General features: G+C 44.6%; 1 protein-coding gene across 7 annotated transcripts in view; it reads left to right on the plus strand.

Moving 5' to 3' along the window:
• zzef1 (zinc finger, ZZ-type with EF hand domain 1) overlaps positions 1 to 25,427 on the plus strand; it is a 49,989-nt gene that overhangs the window by 10,299 nt on the left and 14,263 nt on the right. For 3 of the 7 annotated variants that reach the window (XM_080780865.1, XM_080780864.1, XM_080780868.1), the window contains exons 15-49: positions 667 to 893; positions 1,505 to 1,644; positions 1,768 to 1,838; positions 2,137 to 2,251; positions 3,112 to 3,274; positions 3,984 to 4,105; positions 4,201 to 4,323; positions 4,593 to 4,762; positions 4,855 to 4,936; positions 5,550 to 5,751; positions 5,994 to 6,118; positions 6,232 to 6,466; positions 6,638 to 6,720; positions 7,273 to 7,363; positions 7,534 to 8,068; positions 8,544 to 8,708; positions 9,074 to 9,193; positions 9,423 to 9,584; positions 10,147 to 10,279; positions 11,132 to 11,270; positions 13,430 to 13,595; positions 13,991 to 14,253; positions 14,940 to 15,121; positions 15,530 to 16,082; positions 17,306 to 17,532; positions 18,028 to 18,314; positions 18,849 to 19,023; positions 19,277 to 19,409; positions 19,531 to 19,757; positions 20,643 to 20,951; positions 21,960 to 22,060; positions 22,189 to 22,324; positions 23,695 to 23,880; positions 24,386 to 24,559; positions 25,139 to 25,282. In XM_080780865.1, the coding sequence (XP_080636991.1) occupies positions 667 to 893; positions 1,505 to 1,644; positions 1,768 to 1,838; positions 2,137 to 2,251; positions 3,112 to 3,274; positions 3,984 to 4,105; positions 4,201 to 4,323; positions 4,593 to 4,762; positions 4,855 to 4,936; positions 5,550 to 5,751; positions 5,994 to 6,118; positions 6,232 to 6,466; positions 6,638 to 6,720; positions 7,273 to 7,363; positions 7,534 to 8,068; positions 8,544 to 8,708; positions 9,074 to 9,193; positions 9,423 to 9,584; positions 10,147 to 10,279; positions 11,132 to 11,270; positions 13,430 to 13,595; positions 13,991 to 14,253; positions 14,940 to 15,121; positions 15,530 to 16,082; positions 17,306 to 17,532; positions 18,028 to 18,314; positions 18,849 to 19,023; positions 19,277 to 19,409; positions 19,531 to 19,757; positions 20,643 to 20,951; positions 21,960 to 22,060; positions 22,189 to 22,324; positions 23,695 to 23,880; positions 24,386 to 24,559; positions 25,139 to 25,282 (6,466 nt within the window). The remainder of the gene's footprint in view (positions 1 to 666; positions 894 to 1,504; positions 1,645 to 1,767; positions 1,839 to 2,136; positions 2,252 to 3,111; positions 3,275 to 3,983; positions 4,106 to 4,200; positions 4,324 to 4,592; positions 4,763 to 4,854; positions 4,937 to 5,549; positions 5,752 to 5,993; positions 6,119 to 6,231; positions 6,467 to 6,637; positions 6,721 to 7,272; positions 7,364 to 7,533; positions 8,069 to 8,543; positions 8,709 to 9,073; positions 9,194 to 9,422; positions 9,585 to 10,146; positions 10,280 to 11,131; positions 11,271 to 13,429; positions 13,596 to 13,990; positions 14,254 to 14,939; positions 15,122 to 15,529; positions 16,083 to 17,305; positions 17,533 to 18,027; positions 18,315 to 18,848; positions 19,024 to 19,276; positions 19,410 to 19,530; positions 19,758 to 20,642; positions 20,952 to 21,959; positions 22,061 to 22,188; positions 22,325 to 23,694; positions 23,881 to 24,385; positions 24,560 to 25,138; positions 25,283 to 25,427) is intronic. The other 4 variants (XM_080780867.1, XM_080780869.1, XM_080780866.1 and 1 more) reach the window with 3 other exon arrangements.

Consider the following 25,427-nt stretch of genomic DNA (forward strand, 5'->3'; position numbering starts at 1 on the left):
GTACTACAGCTTTCTCTGGAATCCGGAGCGGTTTACACGCCATGCATAATTAACATAACCGCAATGTAGACGTAGGAAGGTTTTATATCGTTTACAAACTTGCGCGGCAAACAGCCCGAGCCATCCTCGCGTCTCAGATTGAGGCCAGATGTGAGTTCCTTCCATATATGTGACCTGTCATTGCGGCTGTCTGTGATCAGATAACAGTTTGAATATCATGATCCTTCACAAGAAGTAAAATAAAAGGCAATCACATCGCTCTTAAAAATGTTTGTTCCTTCATTCCAATTCTTGCAGAAGTAAATGCATATTGTTATTGCAATTTTATTATATATGAAAAGAAAAATTAAACTATATCGGTGCTATTAGGCAGTGCAGAGGTCAAAACACCTTAAAAAGCGAGGTGACATTTCCATTTTTGTTCCCATTCTACTTCAGGAATGAAACCTGACTAAGTTGTTCCGATGTACTGATACAGTCGCCTGCACGACCCAACATAAGTTCACAACATCCGGTCTAGATGTTTGGCTCTTCAAAATAAGAGCTGAACAGGGAAAAGTGCTGGTGTGAATTATATCATAATTTGTCAATAAATGCTAGTGCTGTAAGTGTTAAGGCACAACGTCTAATGTGTATATGTGCTTTTTATGTGTTGTATGTTCTCAGTGAGGGAGAGGAGGTGATGAAGAGCAGAGTTCTACTGCTCCAGCTGCTTCAGAACTGTTTTCCCATGCTCCCCAACCCTTTGGAAACGTGTGAGGCCGAGGAGGGGATGGAGGCGGCGGCGGGTGCAGAGACTTGTCCGTCTCCCTGCAGCAGTGCTGACCCTCTGCCGGACGCTCAGCCTGACACTGCGAGATCTGTGTGGGACCTCTACACTCACCTCTGCCAAAGTAAGATCTGTGTGGGACCTCTACACTCACCTCTGCCAAAGTAAGATCTGTGTGGGACCTCTACACTCACCTCTGCCAAAGTAAGATCTGTGTGGGACCTCTACACTCACCTCTGCCAAAGTTAGACCTCCACCCAGGGCATACAGCCATTAACACAGTAAAACACTGGGTCGGGACCCATTTGTGGGTCACGGTCACGGACACATTTTTATGGGTCCCTATAGTCCCTTAATTTTTTTTGTTTCCTACATTTTGTTTTTAATTATTAACAATTAAAAAGAAAACATTGAAAGAAAAAGACAATTTATTAAAAACAAAAATGCAACATTTTTCAGTAATTTCATAAAGAAACCAAAGAAAACTGAAATGTGCCTGAATAATGCGTTTTATATTAACTGTACAATATGTGAAAATATTGAGAGTGGGATAATAAGCCTAGATCATAGACGGAGAAGTGATGAAGTGTCTGTGAGAAATCTGAAGGCAGGTGGAGTGCTGGTCAGCCCGTGATGAGCTGACGCAGACGCACACAGCGACGTCACTTCTCTGACTCTGGTAGTGGGATGTTAGTTTGTGAACATGAGACTGAGTGTTGCTGTTGTTGGTTTTAGTTGTGGATGCTCCGGAGGCGGGGGAGTTGGTGGAGAAAGTCTTGCAGAAGGAGGCGATCAAGGCCATTCTTAATGGAGCGGCCGTCTTCTTCCCCGATAAACACAGCAGGAGGGACAAACTCTTCAACATGATGGTAACTGTGAGACAATTCCCTTTCCTTAACCGCAAAATACAATTTATTTCCGTTACTTGAATTCCCGAGAGTGTAAACATGTAAATAACTGTGAGATTGACAATGATGATTTTACTCTCTCTCTCTCAGAAAAACATCACAGAAGAGGATCAGCCCAAGTCAGTGAAGGTGACCTTTGCATCCCTGTGTAATTACTTCAGGTAAGCATGTGTTGATGCATGCACATCAGATACATCCACAATGTACCTGCAACCCAGTGTATTCCAGTGTATTAAAGTTCTCAATCGCCATGACTGTTTTCAGTCATTTGGATTCCATGGAAGCCAGCATGACATGGAAATGTCATAAAAGCAAACTCAAATCTTTCATTTCTTCAGCTGGTTGGCCTAAAACATCATCATTACATTTTCAGTCTTGAGATTTAATTTTGCTTTATTCCATGATTACAGCAAACTGCAAATAGCATGTTTTTTCCTTCCATCTTTCTTGTCCCTACAGTGACCAGGATCCTAGCGGCCTTCTCTTGCTCCCGCCCAAAGGAGCGCCCTCCGACTTTGACATCAGCCCCATCCTGTCCGTCATGGAGACTCTGCTTCTCGTAGCAACCAGAGAGGTCAGATGTCCTTCACTGTCATTCATGGCAATATCACTGATGTGCAATCGGCTAAAAGTTGTACTATAATGACCTATGCTCATGGTAACTGTTATTTCAGTTCCTAATGGTTTGCTTATTAAGTAATAAGAAAATTGTCTAGTCCATTGAACTTAACTTAAGTTTTAACCTGGTGTGGTTCCATTAGCCATAGCCTCGGAAACCCAGACGTCTTTATTTCCAGGGAGAAAAAAAAGTCTGGGGCCCAGTCCACTTGCTCAGTTGAGAAATGTCTTTAAAACAGTTTTACTGCCAGGAATGGTTTAATCCAGGTTACCGTCGCTGCGATATACGACATACCCGCCTTTTGTTTTATGTGTTTAATCCGCCGTATTGTAATAAATAAAAAGAAACTCCGTCTTCGCCGCGGAGATAGAGACTAGATGCTTTCGTTTTGATGACGAAACCGGAAATCGTTACATGCTGTGGGCTGCTAGGGCTTCTGGGAAATTGAGGCCAATGCAATTGAATGGGGTACAACGCCTCATGGAGACGGGTCTTGTGTGCGTCTTCCGGGTGCACCAAGATGGTGGATGGTACGATCGAATCATAACAAACCGAGAAACCTTTTTTCGCTGGATTTTTGCGGATTAAAAGCCCAAATAATTCAGCGTATACTCTAAAGGTAATACAACAATCTCGGCAGTGAAGGGGGGTTGATTAAAATGCGGGTTACGCGTTTAAAACAGTCAAACTGTTTAATCCTCCAGCTCTAGTGTTTCATCAGAGCAAGTTGAAAGTGTTTTTGTTTTATTTGCCCTGAACCAACAACCTGAAAATCAATGCTGATGTTGGTGTCTTCCTCTACCATCCTGTGCCAGTGTGAGGTGATGGTGGTGGATGTGAGTGGCGGGGCCAGTCGTACCGTGCTGCTCTCTCTCTTCTGGGCTCTGCAGGGCAGCCTCCTCTCCTGGTGCTACCTGCACCTCAAAGGAGGGGCGTCCTCCACTGCTGGAGAACTGGCCAAAGACATCCTGCTCAAATGTGAGGAAACTAACTTGAACACTGTCTCATTTGACCTTTTCAGGACTATAGAGGGTATGCGCATCATCATACCTGGAAGTTATGCGGAAATGAACGCCTACTGAGTGGCAAAAAATGACTTTCTGGCCTTGACAGTCCATGTACATCCAAACAGAAAAGTCCTATCTGATTGCATTAAATTACGTTAACGACTTTAAACACACTTTGCCACTTCATTTGCCACTCAATTTGCCATTCACTTCATGCATGTGCATACCATCTATATTAATAACAATATATAAAAGTTTTACAAGTCCCCTGGGATTAGATATGAAGTTATTGGGGTTGTCCCGATCCGATAATGTGATCGGAAATCGGGGTTGATCACGTCATTATCAAATGATCGGAATGGAATCGGGACCGAAAAAATGGATCCTGACAAGTATCAAATATCATATCCATATCATGGTATTAGACTGGATATTGTGTGTGATTTTGGATATTGTACTATTGTGATATGGCTGTTTTATAAAAATATAAACAACAGATCGGGGAAAATCTGTATCAGCAGATACTCAAAATGAAATGATCAGATTGGGAGCAAAAATAACTTGATCAGGATATCCCTAGACATAATACATTGGAGCACAAGCTGTTGTTATTGTGTTGGCTCAACAGTTTAACGAACAGCCAGAGATTTGTATTGAGTCCATCCCTTTCCTCCTCCTAGATGTGGATCAGTTCTTAGGCAGCACCAAGGCTGTGCTGAGCTCCCTGTTGGAGAAATATAGTGGGGCTGAAATCACTGACAAACTGAGCAGCTCCATCCTGGCCATGGTGACTAGACAACTGGTAATACATTCTTCTATTGTCAATAATGTTAACGAGATAAGACACTGTGCAGCGGTGTCATTAAAACTGTGCTAATAAGTGTTGTGGCTCATCAGATGATATTCCTGCTGGAGCTGTGTTCCTTGGACATCCCCCACAGTATGCTGCTGAAGAGCTTCTCTTCTCTGGTAGAGCTTCTGAAAAATCTCTCCAGTGACACAGGAGACATCTTCTCCAAGGTGGGCCCACACTCCTATCGGTGATTGCTATGGGACCATTAAGTCAATTAACTGTGTGTGTGTGTGTGTGTGTGTGTGTGTGTGTGTGTGTGTGTGTGTGTGTGTGTGTGTGTGTGTGTGTGCGCGTGCGCACACATGCACGTGTGTGAGCTTGTATATCTGCTATTTTCAGCAAAGATTTGTTATAGAGGGAAAAATGTAGCGGACCTAGTGTGTAGTAGGTCACACGTGGTTCAAGTGTATAATTGTTTTAACAACCCTTGTTTCAGGTGGACCAGGAAAGCTGCCAACAGCCACAGCAGCCGGTGGTCCTGAGAACCTGGAACATGGAGTCTCCTCACAACTATGAGAACAGCCGCCATGAGACCACCATCTTTGCCTGCCCGGGCGCCACCTCCTTTGAGGTGGAATTCGATGAGCGTTGCGAGACGGAGAAAAGGTGAACGGGCAAAGTAAAAACCTTAGACATCCTCCTGTCATTTTTGACATAACGAACACATGATATTTACCGTTGTCTCTGAATATTGCCAGGTATGACTACCTGGAGTTCACTGATGCCAGAGGCGGAAAGGTTCGTTATGACATGAAGGTCGGAACAGAGAAGTGGCCAAAGGTAAGACGTGTGTCAGCGCCATCAATTTGTTTCTTAACATGCATCTGTGTCACCTCATAGCTTTTAACCCCTTGAACCATTATTTTGAACTTTTGCTATTTCACGATTTTTCAAAAATAGCAGATCTACATACTCATAGCACTGCACCGAGTGCCACGCTACGAGCTTGTAGATCTTTTATCGTGAAAATGTGTTAAATTATTTGAATATACAGTATATTCTTTCACAGTGAATGTTTTAACTCAAATACATATGTATAATATTTGGGGTCTTTGACATGAAATATTTTGAGCATCACTGATATAGAAACATGTCATGATTTAGAAGACATTTGTAGAATCTGCGCTGTAAAATCTTCAGCACTTATTTAATTGGGCACAAATGGACCTGTAAGGGTCCATGTATGTCGTGCACCCTAAAAATTGGCCCAGAAGTTTGGTAAATCTTTTTCCATTTTAGTTAGTTACAGACCTGTAATGGTCCGTTTGGACCGCTGGTGGTCCATGGACCAGACGTTGAGATCCAGTGTCTTAACGTCGACACAAAATAAATATATCGAAGCTCCGGCATCTCTTCCTTGGCTCACAACTATGACTTGTCTTTCCTCCTGCAGAAAGTAACGTTTGACACGGGCCCTCAGCTGCAGTTCCTCTTCCACTCCGACAGCAGCAACAATGAGTGGGGCTACAAGTTCTCTGTGACCGCTCTGGGGCTGCCAGACATCACAGTCTCCTGGATGTCTGACCTGCAGCTGCTGGTGGCTCGCCTCATGGGTCGCTTGGCGTCTAGGACGATGGCCCTGAGGTCCCCGTACGGTGAGACTTCATGTTTGTGACAGGCTCATGTCAACAGATCACGCTGCCCACCACCACCACCACCAAGACCGGCGTTTCTCAGCCGCCACTCCGGCTTGGCGGGATTTGGTTGTGATCACGGGTGGGAAGACAACAGAGGAGGGTGTTCTCCGTTCGCATGATCTGAGCCGATCAGGTGTGCATAAGACGTTGTTGCCTGGCCTTTATATAACCAACATTTTGTTTTCTCTATCCCGACACAGAGATCCGCAGTGTGAAGGAGCTCCCAGCAGTGAAGATGTCCCATGTTCAGTCCTCGCCTTTATGGAAACCAGTTTTCAAACACGGACTGCATGAATCAAGGGATGTGTGTACACAGACAAACCAGGTATGTTCTGTGGTGTTTATTGTAGTTGTGTATTATATGTAGTCATCTTGATGCTTACTGCATGTATGTACCATGTCGTGTGTTGCTGAGCTTTCTTCATCTTTTTCACACAGACATGCCATGCTGAAGAATTCACAAGCTTCCTGGAAGACTTTGCCAGATGGAATCCTTCACAGGATTCAACCGACAGCAGAAGCGAGCTGATGAGGACCCTCATGCAGTCCTGTAGAAAGCAACCAATGAGGAATGAGATAGGCACCGGGCCAAAGGTCGACCAGGCTGTGAATGCCATCTGGGCAGCGATGGTGTACCACACACCGGCCCTGAGCAATGCCCTACACGTCTATGGTAAGGGTTTATTATAATTATTGGTCACAAGGCATGAAACTATTTCGCATGGTTATAGTTTGTACTTTTAATGTCGGATTCCTGCTTTAATGGAGTTTCTTATAGTAAAATAGAAGGTTCATCAAGATAAAGCATTTATGACTTCTCCTCTGCTTCTTTTTTTTGTACAAGTAGTCAGTCAGGGCGGCAAGCCGTGCCTGAATGAAGACTTTGTACACGTGTACTCCCTGGCCGATGGCATCAGAACATGGATGGTGAGTGTTTTTGGAAGGACTCGTCTAATTGAACGTATTACTGCCGGTTGTGTAGTCCAGTGGTTCTCACCAAAAAGAAAGACATGAGACCTCTTCAAGACTCACCGATCTAACAACATAGACGCACTAAACAAACGCATGCTTGCATACAGACAGACTGCTATAATAATAATAGACAAAATAAAATAGTAAAACCAACTACGGTATATTTAAGGATTAATACTTTAATATAGGTACATTTTCTTCGATGGGGGGTTTTGCACGTGTCGTGCTAATAAATAAGTTGATGATGCAATAAGTTGTCCGTCTCTGTTCCCTGGAGTGTGCAGTCCCTTCCTTGGAAGGTTTATTTATCTTTTTGAAATATTAATGCTTCTAAAGAGAGATCAGATGAGGTAGTGGAATGGAACATTATACCTCCCTGTTTTTGGGAGAAATGGAAGGCGGGGCTTTTCAGAGCCCAACTGCTTGACACGCCTTTATTCTGAAAAATTCCCCGACCAAAGTAGTGTTAATAACGTATTTTGTATTTTTGTCTTTTTTTTTCTTAAGTTGGAAATGAAGCAGAGATACCTGGTTGGCAAATTGAATGTTCCTGACGAGAAGGAGGCAGGTCATGGCGAGGTCACGATGGAGACGCTCGGTGAGCAAACTGCCGCCTTCCTTTTGAGTATTTTTGATGGGCTGCAAATGTAACCATATTGACATGGCAGCCATTTTACTCTTATTTCATTATTATGACACTCCTATGTGAGTATGACATAAGACAAAATGGCTGCATGAATACGGTCCTGCCTCCTGTCTCTCTAAAAGCTGAGACCTGCATCGAGAAAAGCCTCCTGCTGTTCCGGTTCGCCCCCAGCGGAGCAGCCTCCCAGGACGGCGATGCCTCCACTACTTCCACAGCAGAGGGGAGCAGCAGTGTTCCACTCCTCCGCTCTGGTTCAGTGTCAGAAGGAGCCATGTTCCAGGCGAGCCCCTTGGCACTGGGGACCCAGGCGGCAACGGCAGCAGCACCCGAGGGAGACGACGAGGCCAAAGGTCAGAGCCAGCTCCTTAAGGCTCAGGCCCCGAGCTCCTCCTCCTCGTCCTCTGAGGTGGGGCCTGGCGGTGGGTCCACCGGCCATCATGGCCGCAGGGGATCCACAGAGAGTGTCCCGTCCCAGACGGCTGAGCCGGCGTCCCCTTCCACCTTCCCCCGCAAAGCCACCTTTAGTCGTGGGTGCCTGCGCCTGCTCTCCTACCGCTCGATGGAGGAGCCCCGCACGGCGCCCTCAGTCAGAGAGCGCTACCCCATCCTCAAAGACATCCTCAACTACATGAAGGACCAGGCTCTCACCACGGCCAGGTGTGTGACCGCTGCTTTGTTTATTCTCCCGTTCCATGTGCTGGGAAATATAGCAGGTCTAGTACGCCATGTGTTGTGAGCTTGTATAGGTGCGGCACCGGTCGAGCAAAAGTATATACATCAGGCTTATCATTCCTTTGTTTGTCTCCACAGCACTCAGGCTTAGTTATCACAATCCACAGTTCCTTGTGTGATTCCTAATTGACGACAACATTTATATTTGCTATTTTTTGAGGGGTGCTATGTTTACCTTTTTGAGGATTTGTGTAAACACAAACATTGTCCTAACACAAGGACAACAGAAACGCAAACATTTAATGTCATTGACAATGAATGGCCAGTTTTGAGTGAAGACAAAAGTGAGGACGCAAATTGTGATTGGCCGGAATGAGATGTATGTATGAGATGTATGATGATAAGAGCGCCCCTCACTTCACACAGGTGTGATTTTTTATTATTATTATATTTTTTGCAGCATTCTGCAGACCTTGTCCCTAAACAAAGCCCAGGCTCTGAGCGTGTGCAAGGTCCTGGAGACGGTTCAACAGTGTTTGCAGGCCCTGGGAACACCACATCTCTTCCAGGCCCCGTGCATTCTGTTCCTACAGGAGCTGCTGGCATGCCAGAAAGACTTCACAAGGTATTCCACTCAGGCAATATAGGGCGATTTACAATATCATTTTTGTACTATCGATCAAGAATGTGCAAAGGACATTTTGTTCAAAACAAAACAAAACTTTGAAAGGCAATGCCAATTTAGAATGGAATATGAAATATCGGACAGATCAGTCGGACAGTCGGGACAGACACATGACTATAGAGATGGTGTGTAACAATTTGTCATCCATAATCACCTCATGGATTTTGTCACAAACATTATTATTAGTCTTCCCAGAAGGGCCTTGCGTTCCGTTTCCCTTGGTATTCTCCTTTTTAGGGGTTAGAGAATGATGTTATGCTAATGACTCCTGTTCAAGCTATTCTCTTCCTTCTCCTTCCTACCAGTTATTACTCTCAGCTGTCCAGCAGTGGCCAGGAGCTCAGAGAGGAGGTCCAGTGTTCCTACCACAAGCTGGTTCTGATGCTGGTGGAGGCAGTGCAAGGTTTCAGCAGCCTCAATGAGAAGTAAGGCATCGTCATACTATTAAAGTGTATGTGTCTATGGAGTTATCATTACTCTAATAGACCCCCAGGTGTTGTTATAATATTCAAATATGTCTTCCCTGTGTAGTTTTTGTTTCGTCCTGAAAGCTGAAAGCCTTTGATTCAAAAGGCCCAATCGTACAGCACTTTAGTGACGTCATAAAATCAAAGTTACCCTCTAAACACATCTTACATGCTATTCTATCCACAGAGCACTGTTGCCTGCCCTGTCCTGTGTGCAGACCTGCTTGCTGCACCTTCTAGACATGCACTGGGGCGTGCAGGACCTCGCCCTGTTCCTGCAGATCAAGCTGCCCGACCTACTGCTCAGCATGTCGCAGGAAAACATCAGTGTTCACGACATTGCCATCAGGTAACAGTGACATGGCAAGGAGAGAGCGCGCTCCAATGTGAGGTGTTTTTAAACAAGTGAATGTACATGGTATTTATTGCACGAAAAAGTTAGAACGATAGACCCACCAAAGTACTTGGGGTTTCATTGTCTGATTTCCAAGCTCATGGATGTGATGGGCCCTTCTAGTTAGGGGTGTGGCCAAAAATCCATTCGAATTAGTCTCGATTCTCATTATAAACTATTCAAAATATACAATATGACTGAAATAATTGAGATAAAACTGATTGGGAACTTTTTTTTAATGAGAATCGATTTTTTTCAGATACTTTTGAATCGATTTTTAATCAAATGGTGACTCCAAATCAGAACCGAATCGTGAGATAGAAGATTCACAGCACTACTTCTAGTGCAATAGTATGTGTCAAAGGTAGCAGAGACCCTATGAAGATTGTACAGTATGTCACTAGAAATGAGTGCACATGGGCTACAGTCACACATCAGACAGTATTCAGTTGACCAAGAAATGTTTCCGAAAACAAAAAGAGAGTAATCATTATCTGATGTGACTGCAACTCAACAGTCAGTGGACAGAGGAGGATGAAATAGCAGACTACAAGAAAAACCAGGACTGGATGGATGAGTGTGTGGACGGGATGTTTATGAAATGGTATGACAAGATCGATGAGGAGGGCTCCATGGACGACAGGAGAAAGGTACGATTATAATGTGAACAAATACTCCAGGGAAAATAACTGACCCACACAAACAAACACACACACACACACACACACACACACACACACACACACACACACACACACACGTGTCTAGACCATCAAACACATTCATGTCTGAAACTATGTTGATTTTGTCGACTAAAACTACGACGACTACCTTTTTTCACTGACAAAAACTAAAAGGAAACTATATGAAAACTAAGCTATGATGACTAAAACTAAATATATTGACAATTTCGTCAACAAATAAAAACTAGACTAAAATGTTGGAAGGGACTAGTGGACAAGAGATCGAGTATAAGTCATTTTCCTCTTGGTTGCACGCTGAAAATAGCCAATCTACAACAGGGCCTATCACCATGATGTTACACCACTGGATGGCGCCATCCACCTAGTACACTGTAATGGCTAGAACCTCTTCTCCACCCACCTTGTACAGTGCATTTACGGTGTTAAATACATTCACAGTTAGCATGGTTGTGTGTGTGTGACAGTATCTTTGGTTTGCATTCAAATATTTGCTGTTCGTTCTTCGCTGTTGAGAGTGCAAACAAAAGTTATTGAGGATACCCTTTGTAGTGATGCAAGATCCGCTGTGTGCATCAGCAAATATTTGACGGCGGTTGATGTGCACAAAAGAACCAGGATCTCAGTTTGCCAAATATTTACTGTAAGGTATTACATTTAAGTGTTAGTTTAGTATTATGCTTTAGAATTTAGAAATTTCAGTACGGCAATTGTAATATACAGAATTAATTAATGTTATGTTCGAGCAATGCAAATCCCATTGACAGCCATATTAATTTAATTTGATGGTGCTGTCCACAGATGCACATGTTCATCGCACGCTACTGTGACCTGTTCAACGTGGTGATGTCATGTGATGGCTGTGAGAGGATCGCTCCTTGGCACCGCTATCGATGCCTGCAGTGCATGGACATGGACCTCTGCAAAACCTGCTTCCTCAGTGAGCGCTCACACACATCTGTTGATCATTATACTAGCAGCTTTGTATCTTATCGTCACCGTCAGGCAGAAACCTTGTATCTCCATACTTTTCTTCATAAATTGCACTATTCTATGAAAAAAGGGACCAAGTGCTCAAAAATGTATGTGAGGAAAGTGTGTAAAACCAATGTACTTTTACTATCGCTAAATGTGCTGTTCTATACGTCTTCGTATGACAGCATCACACTAAGGTTGGGAACATCAACTTATTTTTTGAGACATTTTGCTTGAAAGTGGAAAGGGGGTGTTGTTTCTGTGGGGTGCGCACGCTTTTCCGACACACCGAAGAATATGATCCGAAGCGGGGGGACATGCGATGCGAAAAAGCGATGGTCCGACATGCGCTGCTCCCGTGCTTGCGGTTAGGGTTAGGTTAGGATTGAGGTTTCAGATCAATAGTATGTCGGAACTAAAGCCTGCACCCGTTTCTGTCACAATACATTTGCACCCATACGTGAAGTTAGACCTCTGCATTTAACCCGTCCTAACTATGAGGACCGACGAGCAGTTAGGGCTTAAGTGGCTTGCTCAGGGAGACTTGGACACACAAAGCCCGGGTGTGAACCGAGGACCTTCCCATTTCCAAAAGGCCCCCAGTACCTATGACAGCTAACCAATGAGAATTGTTCACATCAGCTTGTGACAAAATCATAAATATTTTTTTCCCCATTTCCCCATAAGTAACGGTTTTGGCATACAAGGGTTCCACCCAACAGAGATGATATGGTATAATAGGTATATAGTATACGCTATGTAAAAAAATACTCAAATGTCCCATCGTTGGTATGTACTGTAGGATATAATATTCCTAGTGTTTCTGTAGTATGTAATATTCCTAGTGTTTCTGTAGTATGTAATATTCCTAGTGTTTCTGTAGTATGTAATATTCCTAGTGTTTCTGTAGTATGTAATATTCCTAGTGTTTCTGTAGTATGTAGTATGTAATATTCCTAGTGTTTCTGTAGTATGTAGTATGTAATATTCCTAGTGTTTCTGTAGTATGTAATATGTAATATTCCTAGTGTTTCTGTAGTATGTAATATTCCTAGTGTTTCTGTAGTATGTAGTATGTAATATTCCTAGTGTTTCTGTAGTATGTAGTATGTAATATTCCTAGTGTTTCTGTAGTATGTAGTATGTAATATTCCTAGTGTTTCTGTAGTATGTAATATGTAATATTCCTAGTGTTTCTGTAGTATGTAATATTCCTAGTGTTTCTGTAGTATGTAGTATGTAATATTCCTAGTGTTTCTGTAGTATGTAGTATGTAATATTCCTAGTGTTTCTGTAGTATGTAGTATGTAATATTCCTAGTGTTTCTGTAGTATGTAGTATGTAATATTCCTAGTGTTTCTGTAGTATGTAATATGTAATATTCCTAGTGTTTCTGTAGTATGTAATATTCCTAGTGTTTCTGTATTATGTAGTATGTAATATTCCTAGTGTTTCTGTAGTATGTAGTATGTAATATTCCTAGTGTTTCTGTAGTATGTAGTATGTAATATTCCTAGTGTTTCTGTAGTATGTAGTATGTAATATTCCTAGTGTTTCTGTAGTATGTAGTATGTAATATTCCTAGTGTTTCTGTAGTATGTAATATGTAATATTCCTAGTGTTTCTGTAGTATGTAATATTCCTAGTGTTTCTGTATTATGTAGTATGTAATATTCCTAGTGTTTCTGTAGTATGTAGTATGTAATATTCCTAGTGTTTCTGTAGTATGTAGTATGTAATATTCCTAGTGTTTCTGTAGTATGTAGTATGTAATATTCCTAGTGTTTCTGTAGTATGTAATATGTAATATTCCTAGTGTTTCTGTAGTATGTAATATTCCTAGTGTTTCTGTAGTATGTAGTATGTAATATTCCTAGTGTTTCTGTATTATGTAGTATGTAATATTCCTAGTGTTTCTGTAGTATGAAATATTCCTAGTGTTTCTGTCTGTAGGATATTTCCTAGTGTTTCTGTATTATGTAGTATGTAATATTCCTAGTGTTTCTGTCTGTAGGATATTTCCTAGTGTTTCTGTAGTATGTAATATTCCTAGTGTTTCTGACTGTAGGATATAATATTCCTAGTGTTTCTAAGTGCTGTGTGTCCATGTATGGGTTGACCCAGGCGGTGCCAAGCCGGAGGGGCATGAGGATGACCACGAGATGGTGAACATGGAGTATGCCTGTGACCACTGCCAGGGCCTCATCGTAGGCAGCAGGATCAACTGCAACGTGTGTGAGGATTTCGACCTGTGCTTCGGCTGTTATAACGCAAAGAAGTATCCCGACAGGTAGCACTTACAATTTTAACTTTAAACTTTATCTACTATAACCCTCTCTACAACATGTGATGCATTGTGAGCTTGTAGATCTGCTGTTTTTGCTGAATGTTCGACTACTATGACATGCTCAGAATAGGGATGCAGGTTCTAGTTACACTCTTAACACATCCGTAATTTGGATGTCATTGTAGAGGGTATGCGCATGCATAAAGTGAGTGGCGAATTCAGTGGCAAATCAGTTTAACGTAAAGCGACGTTAAACTGATTTGCCACACTTTGAGATAGTTTGAGAACTGCTGATATAAAAACATAGGTTTTTCAGAAAACTGTCGTAGAATCTGGTGTCGGGTCTCACTAGACACCTATTCCCATTTACCTCACTCGATTTCTTTGTTGGTCTCCAGCCACCTGCCCACCCATCGGATCACGGTGTTCCCCATGGTGACCATACGCATCAGTGACCGCCACCGGCTCATTCAGCCATACATACACAACTACTCGTGGCTGCTGTTTGCGGCGCTGGCCCTGTACACGTCGGACCTGAGCAGCAAGAGCCAGCTGGAGGGAGAGCTTCTAGACGCCAGCACCCTGACCCTGGCCTCAGACCTGCAGACACGCTGCTCCAAACTCATAACCGAGTGCTTGCTCAAGGGACAAACGGGCAAAGGTTGGTACTAGGGTGACGTCGTTTTCAATTCGGGTCAAGAGCTGAGCCTAGAAATAGAATTTCCATTTTTAAGTTGGATCCTTCCAGAGCCATTCCACATTGGCATAGAAGGTTCCTCGACCTCGACATATATTTAAGTTCCATCCCACTGAGCATTTTTCAGGCTATTAGATGTCTAAAATACGTCTAAATGGCCGTAAAAAAAAATGAACGTCTATATATAGACGTTTAAAAAACTGCTAATCAATAGAGCCATAGAGTAAATCAGAGTTACGACATTGAGGGGGCAGAAAACAGCCCGGTCACGTGGTTCATGTAACTCATTTGTCACGGTAAAGCCTATAGACTCCAATGCATTCCGTAAAGTTCCGGTTCAGGCCTAGGTCACTATTCGCCAATAGAAGTCGATGTAGAAGAGCGCCATTGGACTGGCCCCATGAAGTGAACGGAGTTGTCCGTCTTCCTCTCAATCAACATCTAAGCTAAGACCAGGCCGCAACATAGGAAAAAAAAAAACGTTTTTAACATTAAATACAGTTATTGAGCTTATTTCGTTTGTTATATTGTATAATTAATAACATTATACAAGGCAAAACTCATCTTCAGCTACAGCAACACTGTTTTGCGTTTACCACATAAAGCGCCTAAATATGTATTCGGTCAAATGTTCCCCATACATTTTATAGGTCTGCGTTCCTCTGCCCTGCTGTCACTTCTGACCTCCAACGAGTCTATCTCTGACAGCGAGCTGCAGTGTCCAGTCTCTCCCCAATCCTCCCAGGATCTCAGCACCACCACCACCACGGACACCTCCTCTGTTCCGGGCAGCACGGCGCCCATCTGCTCCCCTTCGTCACCCAGGGACAAGGTGACATGTCATTTAATACTCTGCACTTCCCAGTGGTAGAAAGTACTTACTGTACTGTAAATTTTGAGGTATTTGTAATTTACTTGAGTATTTCCAATATCCAATTATTGTACTTCTACTCCACTACATCTCAGAGCCAAATACTGTACTTTTACTATTTTAATAACGGCCATTTGAAAATATAAGATCTATATGCTCACAAAGCTTTGCATCGCGACGCATTGTGAGCTTGTAGATCTGCTATTTTCAAAATACTTTTATACATTTGAAAACCTGAAAAGTTTACACCAACTGCCATACATCCCGTGTTTCTCGTAGTGAACACAATGGTCCGTGAGACGAGTTATTAACAACATATTTGCTGTTCCTTCCTGTTCTTTTAACTTGCTCCATCTTGCCTCTGTTTAGACCAAAGCGCTGAGCAAGGAGAAGACGCATTCAGCCTCTACTCCCACGGCTCCCTCCGAGGCAGCCTCTCCTCCCACTGCAGCCTCTCATTCCACTGCAGCCTCTCCTCCCACTGCTCCCTATGAGTCTGCAGCCTCTCCTTCCACTGCTCCCTCCGAGGCTGCAGCCTCTCCTTCCACTGCTCCCTCTGAGGCTGCAGCCTCTCCTCCCACTGCAGCCTCTCCTTCCACTGCTCACTCCGAGGCAGCCTCTCCTTCCACTGCTCCCTCCGAGGCTGCAGCCTCTCCTCCCACTGCAGCCTCTCCTCCCACTGCTCCCTCCAAGGCTGCAGCCTCTCCTCCCACTGCAGCCTCTCCTTCCACTGCTCCCTCCGAGGCAGCCTCTCCTCCCACTGCTCCCTCCGAGGCAGCCTCTCCTCCAAACTGGGAGGAGGAGGACGAGGAGGAGGAGGAGGAGAAGAGAAAGCTCGTGACTCAAGGCACGTCGGATTCGTCCAGCCTCAGCCAGACCCCCTCCGTTTCCAGCGAGGATACCCTCTCTCCTGTGGTTCGACGTAAGAGCTGACTGCTACCTCAGTTAGTCCAAGGAAGCTCTGACAAGGAAGTGAAGTGGTCACGTCACTGGGCTGCGCCATGACACTTTCATGGGTGCCAAACTACCCGGAAGTTTGGCAGAATGCACTGGAGTCAATGAGAGCTCAGTGACCAGCTCATGAACAAACATTATTTATGAACAATTGAGACCTTTTGTAAAGTAATCACTTCTGGAAAATAACAGAAAACATGTAACACATTATTGTCTGCTGTTATTCGTTGTGTACACTGTGTAATTTTTATATAGGTATGGTATCTAAAGAGCACAAAGTACCTTTCTGAACGCACCAAGTATCGCGAGACTTCCCACCGTTTCCTGTCTGGCAGCTAAATATCGCGATACTTCGGAGCCAGAAACGATACCTGCTGCTGTTTATATCCTCAGATAAAATTATATTCTGTGATTAGAAAACAACCTGTGATATGTCTTCTGTTATTTTCCAGAAGTGATTACTTTACAAAAGGTTTCAATTATTCATAAATAATGTTTGTTATGAGCTGGTCCAGCCGGCTCCATTCACTGCCATGTATTCATTGCACTTCCGGTGTGAGTTTGGCTCCCATGAAAGTGTGCGCAGCCCAGTCACGTGACCACTTCCCTGCCTTCTCAGAGCTTCCTTGAGTTAGTCTGATGGTAATGCCGCATAATGTTTAATTTTATGCTCGAAACAGGTCGTTTCGAGGCAGCAATCTTATTGGTTGAAATGGCCTTCTAGCCGTGCTTCAATCGGCATCATGGGAACACCAAATCAAAACAAAGAATTCAGCCGTGTTGTTCTCCCAGAGCGCAGCAGACTCGTTGGCTAGGCTAGCTAGTTTCTTGGGATGTCGTAGTGGCTTCAATCTGTAATAATAAAAAAAAAGATTTATCTATCTTAGTTTTAAGGGTGTGTGTTTAAAGGGCCACTTCACCCCTTTTGCAACAGGTCTTATTTTAATGATGTTTGGGAGACAAACACTTTCCTGGGGTTTTTATGTTGGTAATATGTGTTTGTAGATATTTCAAAGAGGCCATGGGTTCCATGATGTCATGGACACTGGGCTCACAGCAGAAGCACTGCTCTCTGATTTTGTGGCTTTGTTAACAAACTGCACACATTGCAACTTATTATCGATAGCTAAAGTTTGAACAGAGACACCACTCTGTTATTGGGCCTAATGTTTTTTTTTTAATCACCCTTAGCTTCAGAATCTTGTTCGGAAGCGGTCGCCTCTCCGACGTCCGATGGTGATGATGTTGTCACGGTACCACAGGAGAGAATGGCCCAGGTCCCTCTACAGGAGAGAATGGCCCAGGTCCCTCTACAGGAGAGAATGGCCCAGGTCCCTCTACAGGAGCACGTGTTCTCTGAGTGCTCCAGAGAGAGGATCCTGGGCCTGCTGGCGGCCATGTTGCCTCCAGCCAAACCGGTATGACTTTGGACATTTTACGCTTTTAAGCAGTTTTTACGAACATGCTATAGTCAGTGGTGGAAAGTAACTAAGCACATTCACTTAAGTACAGTTTTGAGGCATTTGTACTTGCATACTTTTACTTCTACTCTACTATCTCAGAGGCAAATATTGTACTTTTACTCCACTACATTTATTTGAAATCTTTAGTTACTAGTTACTTTTTTGTTTTACAAAACATACAGTAACAACTTCAGCCCCGTATACATTCCGGCTGTTTGAAAATAGCCAGTCTGCCAGCTCACAATGCGTTTGAAATTCTGCAGAATGAGTCATTTTACTTTTGTTACTTTAACTACATTTTGATACCAATACCTTTGTACTTACTCAAGTCAATTTTGAATTCCGGACTTTTACTTGTAACGGAGGATTTCTATATTGCAGTAGTCAAGTCAACATTGCAAGTCTGTGATCTCATCCGATGCCTGACATTATTTTGCTCTCCATCATCAGGGCAGCACTCTGTCCCTGTCCAGCCTGAGCCCCATCCTTCCCCAGCTCTTCAGAGTGGTCATCTCCAATGCCGGCTGCCTCAACGAGACCTACCACCTGACCCTTGGCCTTCTGGGTCAGCTGCTGCTCCGCATCGCTCCCGCCGAGGCCGACGCTGCCGTCGTGGAGGCCCTGGCGGACAAATACCAGCTGCTCGGCCAAGGAGAGGCGGAGGCCGCCGCGGCGGACATGGTGGGCTGGAAGAGCACGCAGCTTCTCTTCAGCCTCGGAGCCGTCTGTCTGGACAGGTAGAAATGCAGACCTTCGCTCGTCAGGAGTTTCAGTGTGTCATTTTCTACCTCTCCCAACGTGCATTAACAGTACCACGGGAGATCTTGTGGTACGTGCGTAGTTATTTAATTACGCACTTGTGAAATAACAATGTTGACTATTCTCCTCAGCTTAAATGGTAAATGGTGCATTTATATAGCGATTGTGCATTACATTCACCCATTCACATGCACATTCACGCACCGATGCCGGAGGAAACCATGCAAGGCACCAACCTGCACATCGGGAGCAATTAGGGAGTCTTGCTCAAGTGCACTTCGACACTAACTCTGGGGGAGCCCACAGGGATCGAAGGTGTCACTCACCTGAGCCACTGCCGCTTAAAACCATATCTCAACTGTTGGTATTAGTTTTTAGATGCACTTTTACTACCCCAGTGCTGCTGTTATTGCCATATAACATATGTTTCCCTCCACTGTTCTGTGTGTGTGTGTGTGTGTGTGTGTGTGTGTGTGTGTGTGTGTGTGTGTGTGTGCCTGCCTTGTGTGTAGTCGTATCGGTCTGGACTGGGCGTGCTCAGTGGCTGAGATATTGCGCAGCCTGAACGCCTGTCCCCAGTGGAGCCCAGTGATCGCCTGCTTCACTAACCACTGCATCCAGCAGCTGCCACGAACACTCAAACGCACCAACCTGTTCACTCTGCTGGTTCTGGTGGGCTTCCCAGAGGTTAGACCCCCCCCCTTCACTGCTTTATTTTTCTTTTCATTTTTTCCCTGAAAGCCATTTTCTACAACATTGTGATAGTTGCATTGTTGTTTTTGTCGACTATGACAAAAAAAGTCTGTTGACTACCTTTTTTCACTGACAAAAACTAAATGGAAACTATATGAAAACTAAGCTATGATGACTAAAACTAAGAGTTCAAACTAAGTTTGTCAACAAATAAAAACTAGACTAAAATGTCTCTTCTCTCCTATAGGTATTGTGCATGGGCACCCAGTCAGTGTTTATCGACAACGCCAACGAGCAACACCACATGATCCTGCTCAAGCACTTTACGGAAAAGAACCACGCTGCCGTGGTAGATGTCAAGACGCGCAAGAGAAAAACGGGTCAGTTAATGCTTCAGTGCATTACTCCCCAGTCACACAGCACTGAATGTGGAAAGAGTCGTCCCCATGCCGACAGACACTAAACTCTTGAGTTCTCTGTGTTCTTTGTATTCTTTTACAGTGAAGGACTATCAGCTGATCCAAGCCCAGGACTCTAGCACAGCAGTTCTCCCGGGCCAGCCAGAGGGACCGAGCACACCCCAGGCCCCGCTGACCCACTATCTGAGCAATTTCACCTCCATCATCAGCCACCTGCTGCAGAGCAGCCAGGACAACAATTCCCCTGACGCCGTTGAAGCTTCCTGGGTCCTTTCTCTGGCCCTTAAGGGCCTCTACAATACGCTCAAGGTAAAAAATACATTTATGTACGTCTTCAAGCATACAGTATATGAAAGCAACTTACCGGTAATTGGATATGGTTTGGACTTTGTATAGATTCTATATTTGTACCGAGTATATATCTGTGCTTACCATTCCTGGTACCACTGCTGTTCCATCCTACCAGTTAGCTACAGTAATTGCATTCTCCTTTTTTATACTGTTTCAATTTTTCTTTGTCCTTGAGATTGCACTTAGAGAGTTCCTAGTTTGTGGTGCTCTTAACAAAACAAGTTGGAATGCAGCAACATTTGGATTCTAGCTTGTCAAATCAGTTTGACCTGGGATAGCAGTTGATTATACTAGTAAGAGCAGCAGTATCAGTAGTCCCTGATGACAGAGGTTTGGGTGAAAACACTGACATTATCTAGCAGCATAAAGTATCAACATTTTAGATATTGAGGCGGGTACGGTGGCGCAGTCGGTAGTACAGGTTAATCTCTATTCCTTGAGCTTTTGGGCCTGTGGCTACTATAATGCCGCCAGCTGGGGCGCCTGATGGAGGGGAAAGGAATAACGTTGGAATAACGTGTTCCTTCCATGCCCTATGTCCAGCTAGGGAAACTCCCCCCCCGGTCAGGTGAAAAGAAGCGGCTTAGACTCCTCATGCATGGAAGGAAGCATGAGATCAGTCCATTGCTCTCCCCAGGTTGGCAGAGGGAGTTTAATTAGTGCCCAGGATTACAATTGACACTGGGTGAAAAAAAAATGGGTTACAAAAATCGTGGGATAAAAAAATAAAACAATTCAACACGATTTCTGGGTTTTCTAGTACGTACGGAATTGCAATTCCGTACATATTTAGGTAATTCTGTGAGACTGGGTAGTTGAAATAGTTGTTGTCCCCATGTGTAGAAACACGGTGTGGAACAAGCCCAGGAGGCCATTCAGCGGTCGGGTCTGACCCAGCTGCTGGTGAGGAAGTGCAGCAAGGGGACGGGCTTCAGCAAGCTGTGGCTGCTCCGAGACCTGGAGATCCTCTCCGTCATGCTGTACTGCTCCAAGAGGGAGATCCACTCCATGGCGCAGGACCCCGAACGGGACGAGCGGGAGCAGGAGAAGGAGCACGACTCGGACCACTCCAGCTGCTGCGCCGACGACCCCGACCCCAACCGGCCCGACCCGCTGGAGGGCCTGGACGAGGAGACCAAAATCTGCTTCCAGGTGCGTGATCAAAATGATCCCATGGGAAACATCCCCTCAATATTGTCCCCACCCTTCCCCATAAAAACATGAAAGAAGCAGAGGACTTCTTTTTTTTTTAAAGTCACTATAACAACATAGCCTCTGACAGAGGCAGTTCTTTTTTTCCTCTTTGGTACACACCGTGTTGTCATCTCAGTCAACAGTCGGCATAGTGTCTCCTCTCCACTGGCGCTGTACGCGTGTACTGTACACATGGAAGAGGTTGTTAACCAGCCTGAGGAGGAGGTCCCATAATTTGTTTTCCTTAAAAAAAATCTCAAAATGCTCCTTTCACCTCGACCGTTTGGCGTGAGGTGGTAGTCTGAGCTGTCTGAAGTCAGTCTTTTTCCTCATTCTTTGCAGTTCCAATCAAACCAAACACGTTTTAGTCTTTCTTGGTGCTCATGTGAAGTTCAATGATGTCGTGAACCTTATCAACAACCAATAGGTGAACCCAAGCACCAAACAGGTATATGGATAAGTAGGATGGAGCGGACGACAACAACAGAGCTCTGATAGTCTGGTGACCCGTCCGAGTCAAGTGAAAACTTGTGTGGTTCGATACTGCGTGACTAATGTTATCCAAAATGCAACTCAAAAGTATGTTGGAAAATGGCATACTAATTCAATCAGACACGCTCATTTAGTTTGGCCTGATGGTGGCACTAAAGGGAACATCATGTTGAAAATCAGCAGGTTTCTTCTTGTTGGGACATCAAATATCATGGTAAAGTGGCCATTACTTCAAGATTCAAGATATGTTGGACAAACGGAAGTCATTACATAGGTAAAGTAGGATATTATCCTAATTTTAAGTTTGCGTAAAAAGATATCATCACAGACATCATGGCAAAAGAAAAAAACAGACTTGAGACTGGCTAAGAGGGATGCTGGATTTATTCTCCCAGCTATTGTAAATCAATAGTGAGTCAATAATATTTAGGCATACGCATATCTCAATAATATGTCCTCCTGTGTGTGACGCAGATCACCCACGATGCCTTAAACGCGCCTCTGCACATCTTGCGAGCCATGTACGAGCTGCAAATGAAGAGGACCGACTCTTTCTTCCTCGAGGTGCAGAAGAGGTCAGAGTCGACACTGTGACACTGCTGGAAAATAAACATTCCTATTCACGCAGTCACGCATATACAGTATTCCCTGTATCTCTTTTGTCGTCATAATGAGGAGGTTACTTTTTATGTCAAATCTGCAGATTTGACGGAGATGTGATCAAAACGGACGAAACGATCCGCACACTGGCCCAGAAGTGGCAACCGACCAAACGCCCTCGCTCCGAGGAGAGGAGCACCAAGGCCGTGGACACCGACATGATTGTGGTGTCCTGCGTGGTGAGACTTTTGTTAAACGCTTTTTTGGAACGTTGGATTAAAAAAAAAAAATTCTGCCAAGTCTTTGTCGCATGATACAAGATACCAACGCAGTTGCGTAAAGACCCACCCCCCCCCCCCCCCTCCGCCTGCCTCTGATTGACCTACCGAGTGTCCCCTTCTGTGACGCGCACGGAACTGCTTCGCCTCTAGTCATGTGTCACATTCGCGAGCATGGAAATGGTTCCGGTGTCACAGTACCAGTAAATGCCCCCCCCGCGTGACTGTCCCTACTTGCGGGGCTCTAGAGGACGAAGATTTACTATTGTCGGGTTGCAATTTGAATGGGGCAGCTCAAGCGAACATCGCAACGTTCGACGCGGCAACTCGTGCGCTTTAGCACGCTCTGTGGTGTCTCTCGTGGCTCAAGTCACGGTCTAAAACTATACTTTATCGGCCCCAAAAAAAAGTAGTCTGCAGTTGTTGGGCGGGAAAAAATGGCGATTTGAACCCAGGAGGTGTGGATTGGGAGTCTAATGACTAGCGAGGCACGCTACCGATGTGACTAATAGGAGGGGGGCAATCAGAGGCAGGCGGGGGGCGGGTCTTTCCGCAACCGTATCGGTGCCGCGAATGACGTGTCTTTGTCATGTCTTTCTTGGAACTAGATGTAGTTCAAGCAATCGTGGGGGCGCTACACTGCCCCTAGTGGGGGCGCTACACTGGCCCCACAATATCCGGTGGTACTGTGCCGGTTTTGTGTGTATCTAAGCTTTCAGAGAATGTGCTCAAAGACCGAAGAAATTAATGCAGGAAACGGACGGAAGGCTGTATTTTTTATAGGTACAGTATTTAACATTGACTTCAATAAATTGGCCTTTAGCACATAGACTGCCGGATTAAAACGTCTTTAATCCCCGTTCACTGCTGCATTTCTTCCAGAGTTTTTCCACTAACCTTTGATTTGAGTCCAATATTCTATGTGACTCCTTTTCCACACACGGATGCCGTCAATTGGTGTGTGCTAGAGTGACAATCCGTTTGAAAAACACAGGCGATCGTGCGCCTGGTTACATCATCCCATAGGAATCAACTATGTGGGGTTTTTCCACCAGAGCTCACGGGCACGCTGGAAACTATTTTCTTCCGGTCATGTGATCTACACGTGTCTTGTCAGGATGTAGCCAGAAAGATTATGATGTCTTATAAATTAGCTAACGGCGCCCTCCAGTGCCAAATTCGGGAAACTCGGGTTTAAAGGTTTCATGACATTCATGTTCATTTATTTTTATTTTTATTTTCGGTTTTATGACCTCAATTACACCCAAACAACCTGAGTATGTGCTAATCTGTCTTCCCACTGCTCCTTCTTCCCTTGTGGTCCGTCACAGTCCAAGCCCAGTCACTGTGAGAAGGCCACGGAAGAGATCAACGTCGTGGCCCAGAAGCTCATCACCAACTCTGAGAGCGACCTGCAGCTCAGCTACGCCAAGCAGCGGCGCACCAAGAGCTCTGCGCTTCTGCACAAGGAGCTGGACGCGCGCAGCAATCGGAACGTGCGACAGTACCTGGTGAAGGTCAGTGTTGTTGATCGACTAAAAACTTACTATGATGAAAAATGGTCGTCGGCTAGCCTTTTTCCACTGAGGAAAACGGGATAAAAACGAAATAAAAACTAACCCATGATGACAAACTATGACTAAATATATTTTGCCAGCAAATTAAAACTAGACCAAAATGTTAGGGAGGGACTAGTGATCAAGAAAACTAAAATATGTCATTTTATGTTGAAAATAGATCTACAAGCTCTGTGAGCATTGTGAGCTTGTAGATCTGCTATTTTCAGAGCATAACCAAGTGTAAAATCAGGCATTACGACGCCATCAAGGCCCGCCAAAACACATTTCAGTCGACAAAATAGACTGTAGATTTAGTCGACAAAAAATCTTAAGATTTAGTCGATTAAAATCTTACGACCTTAAGTCGTTCGCTTCCCGCGTTCACGCGTCTTACTTATTCCAATGACTTAACTAAAATATCGTAATATTTTTCCCTGTCAAAATCAACACTGGTTGGGTGAAGGTGAACCAGGCCATCGCCACACTGTACGCACGCCACGTGCTGGCCTCTCTGCTGGGGGACTGGCCCGCCGCAACGCCCCTGAGCGAGGAGGCCCTGGAGCTCAGCGGGGCGTCCCACATGGCTTACATTCTGGACATGCTCATGCAACTGGAGGAGAGACCCCTCTGGGAGAAGGTAAGGGTTTGTGTGTGTTTGTGTGTGTGTGTGTGTGTGTGTGTGTGTGTGTGTGTGGGCTTGCATTAGTGTTATGCTCTTACTATCAAAATGGTGATCTCTCCAGAACAGATTCCGAGCTGCAAAACCGAATCTGTCAGCAGGGCCATTCAGAACGTGTATACATTGTTTGATAGTGGGAATGAAAACACAGGAAGTGGAGGGCTGAGGGCGGGCCAAACGGGCCAACATCCTGTTATACACATTCTATTGAGGCTTGCCCCCAGAGGCAAATTCAAAGGAGGGTTACCAGATTGTCAGAATGGTAGTATGTGATTGCATATGTATGTACACTATGTACTGTGTTGTTGTTAGTTTGTGTGATATCTTAGAGCAGTGTAGTAAATGTGTAAAATGTTAGAGGGGAAAGTGTTGCCTTGTGTATGTCTAAATCTTAGAGGCATTGTATTGCCCTTTGCCCCAGTACATGTCTAATTCTGCATTTATGTATTTTAAGTGTGCGTGCGTGCATGTGTGTGAGAGTGTACTGTATTTCCAGTGAGTTTACTGATGTTGTCTGTGCGTGCTGTTTCTCATCAGATCCTCCAGAGGGTGCTGAAGGGCTGCAGTCAGAGCATGCTGTGCAGTCTCTCTCTAACTGCCTGCCAGTTCATGGAGGAACCAGGCATGGCCGTGCAGGTCCGAGAGTCCAAACACCCCTATGACAACAACACAAACTTTGAGGTGGGTAAACCTAGTGTTCCTGCAACCAAGTCAACTCACTGTAACTCCTTGTATACTGTACCTGGCAACACCAAACATAATTCAGGTTCTGAGGAGGGGCGGCCGCGCCTTTGCTGCTGCTGCCCCTAGGCTCTGAAACAGCCTG

This window comes from Protomyctophum bolini, assembly GCF_963924005.1.
Source record: "Protomyctophum bolini genome assembly, chromosome: 13".
NCBI classification, from domain to species: Eukaryota; Metazoa; Chordata; class Actinopteri; order Myctophiformes; family Myctophidae; genus Protomyctophum; species Protomyctophum bolini.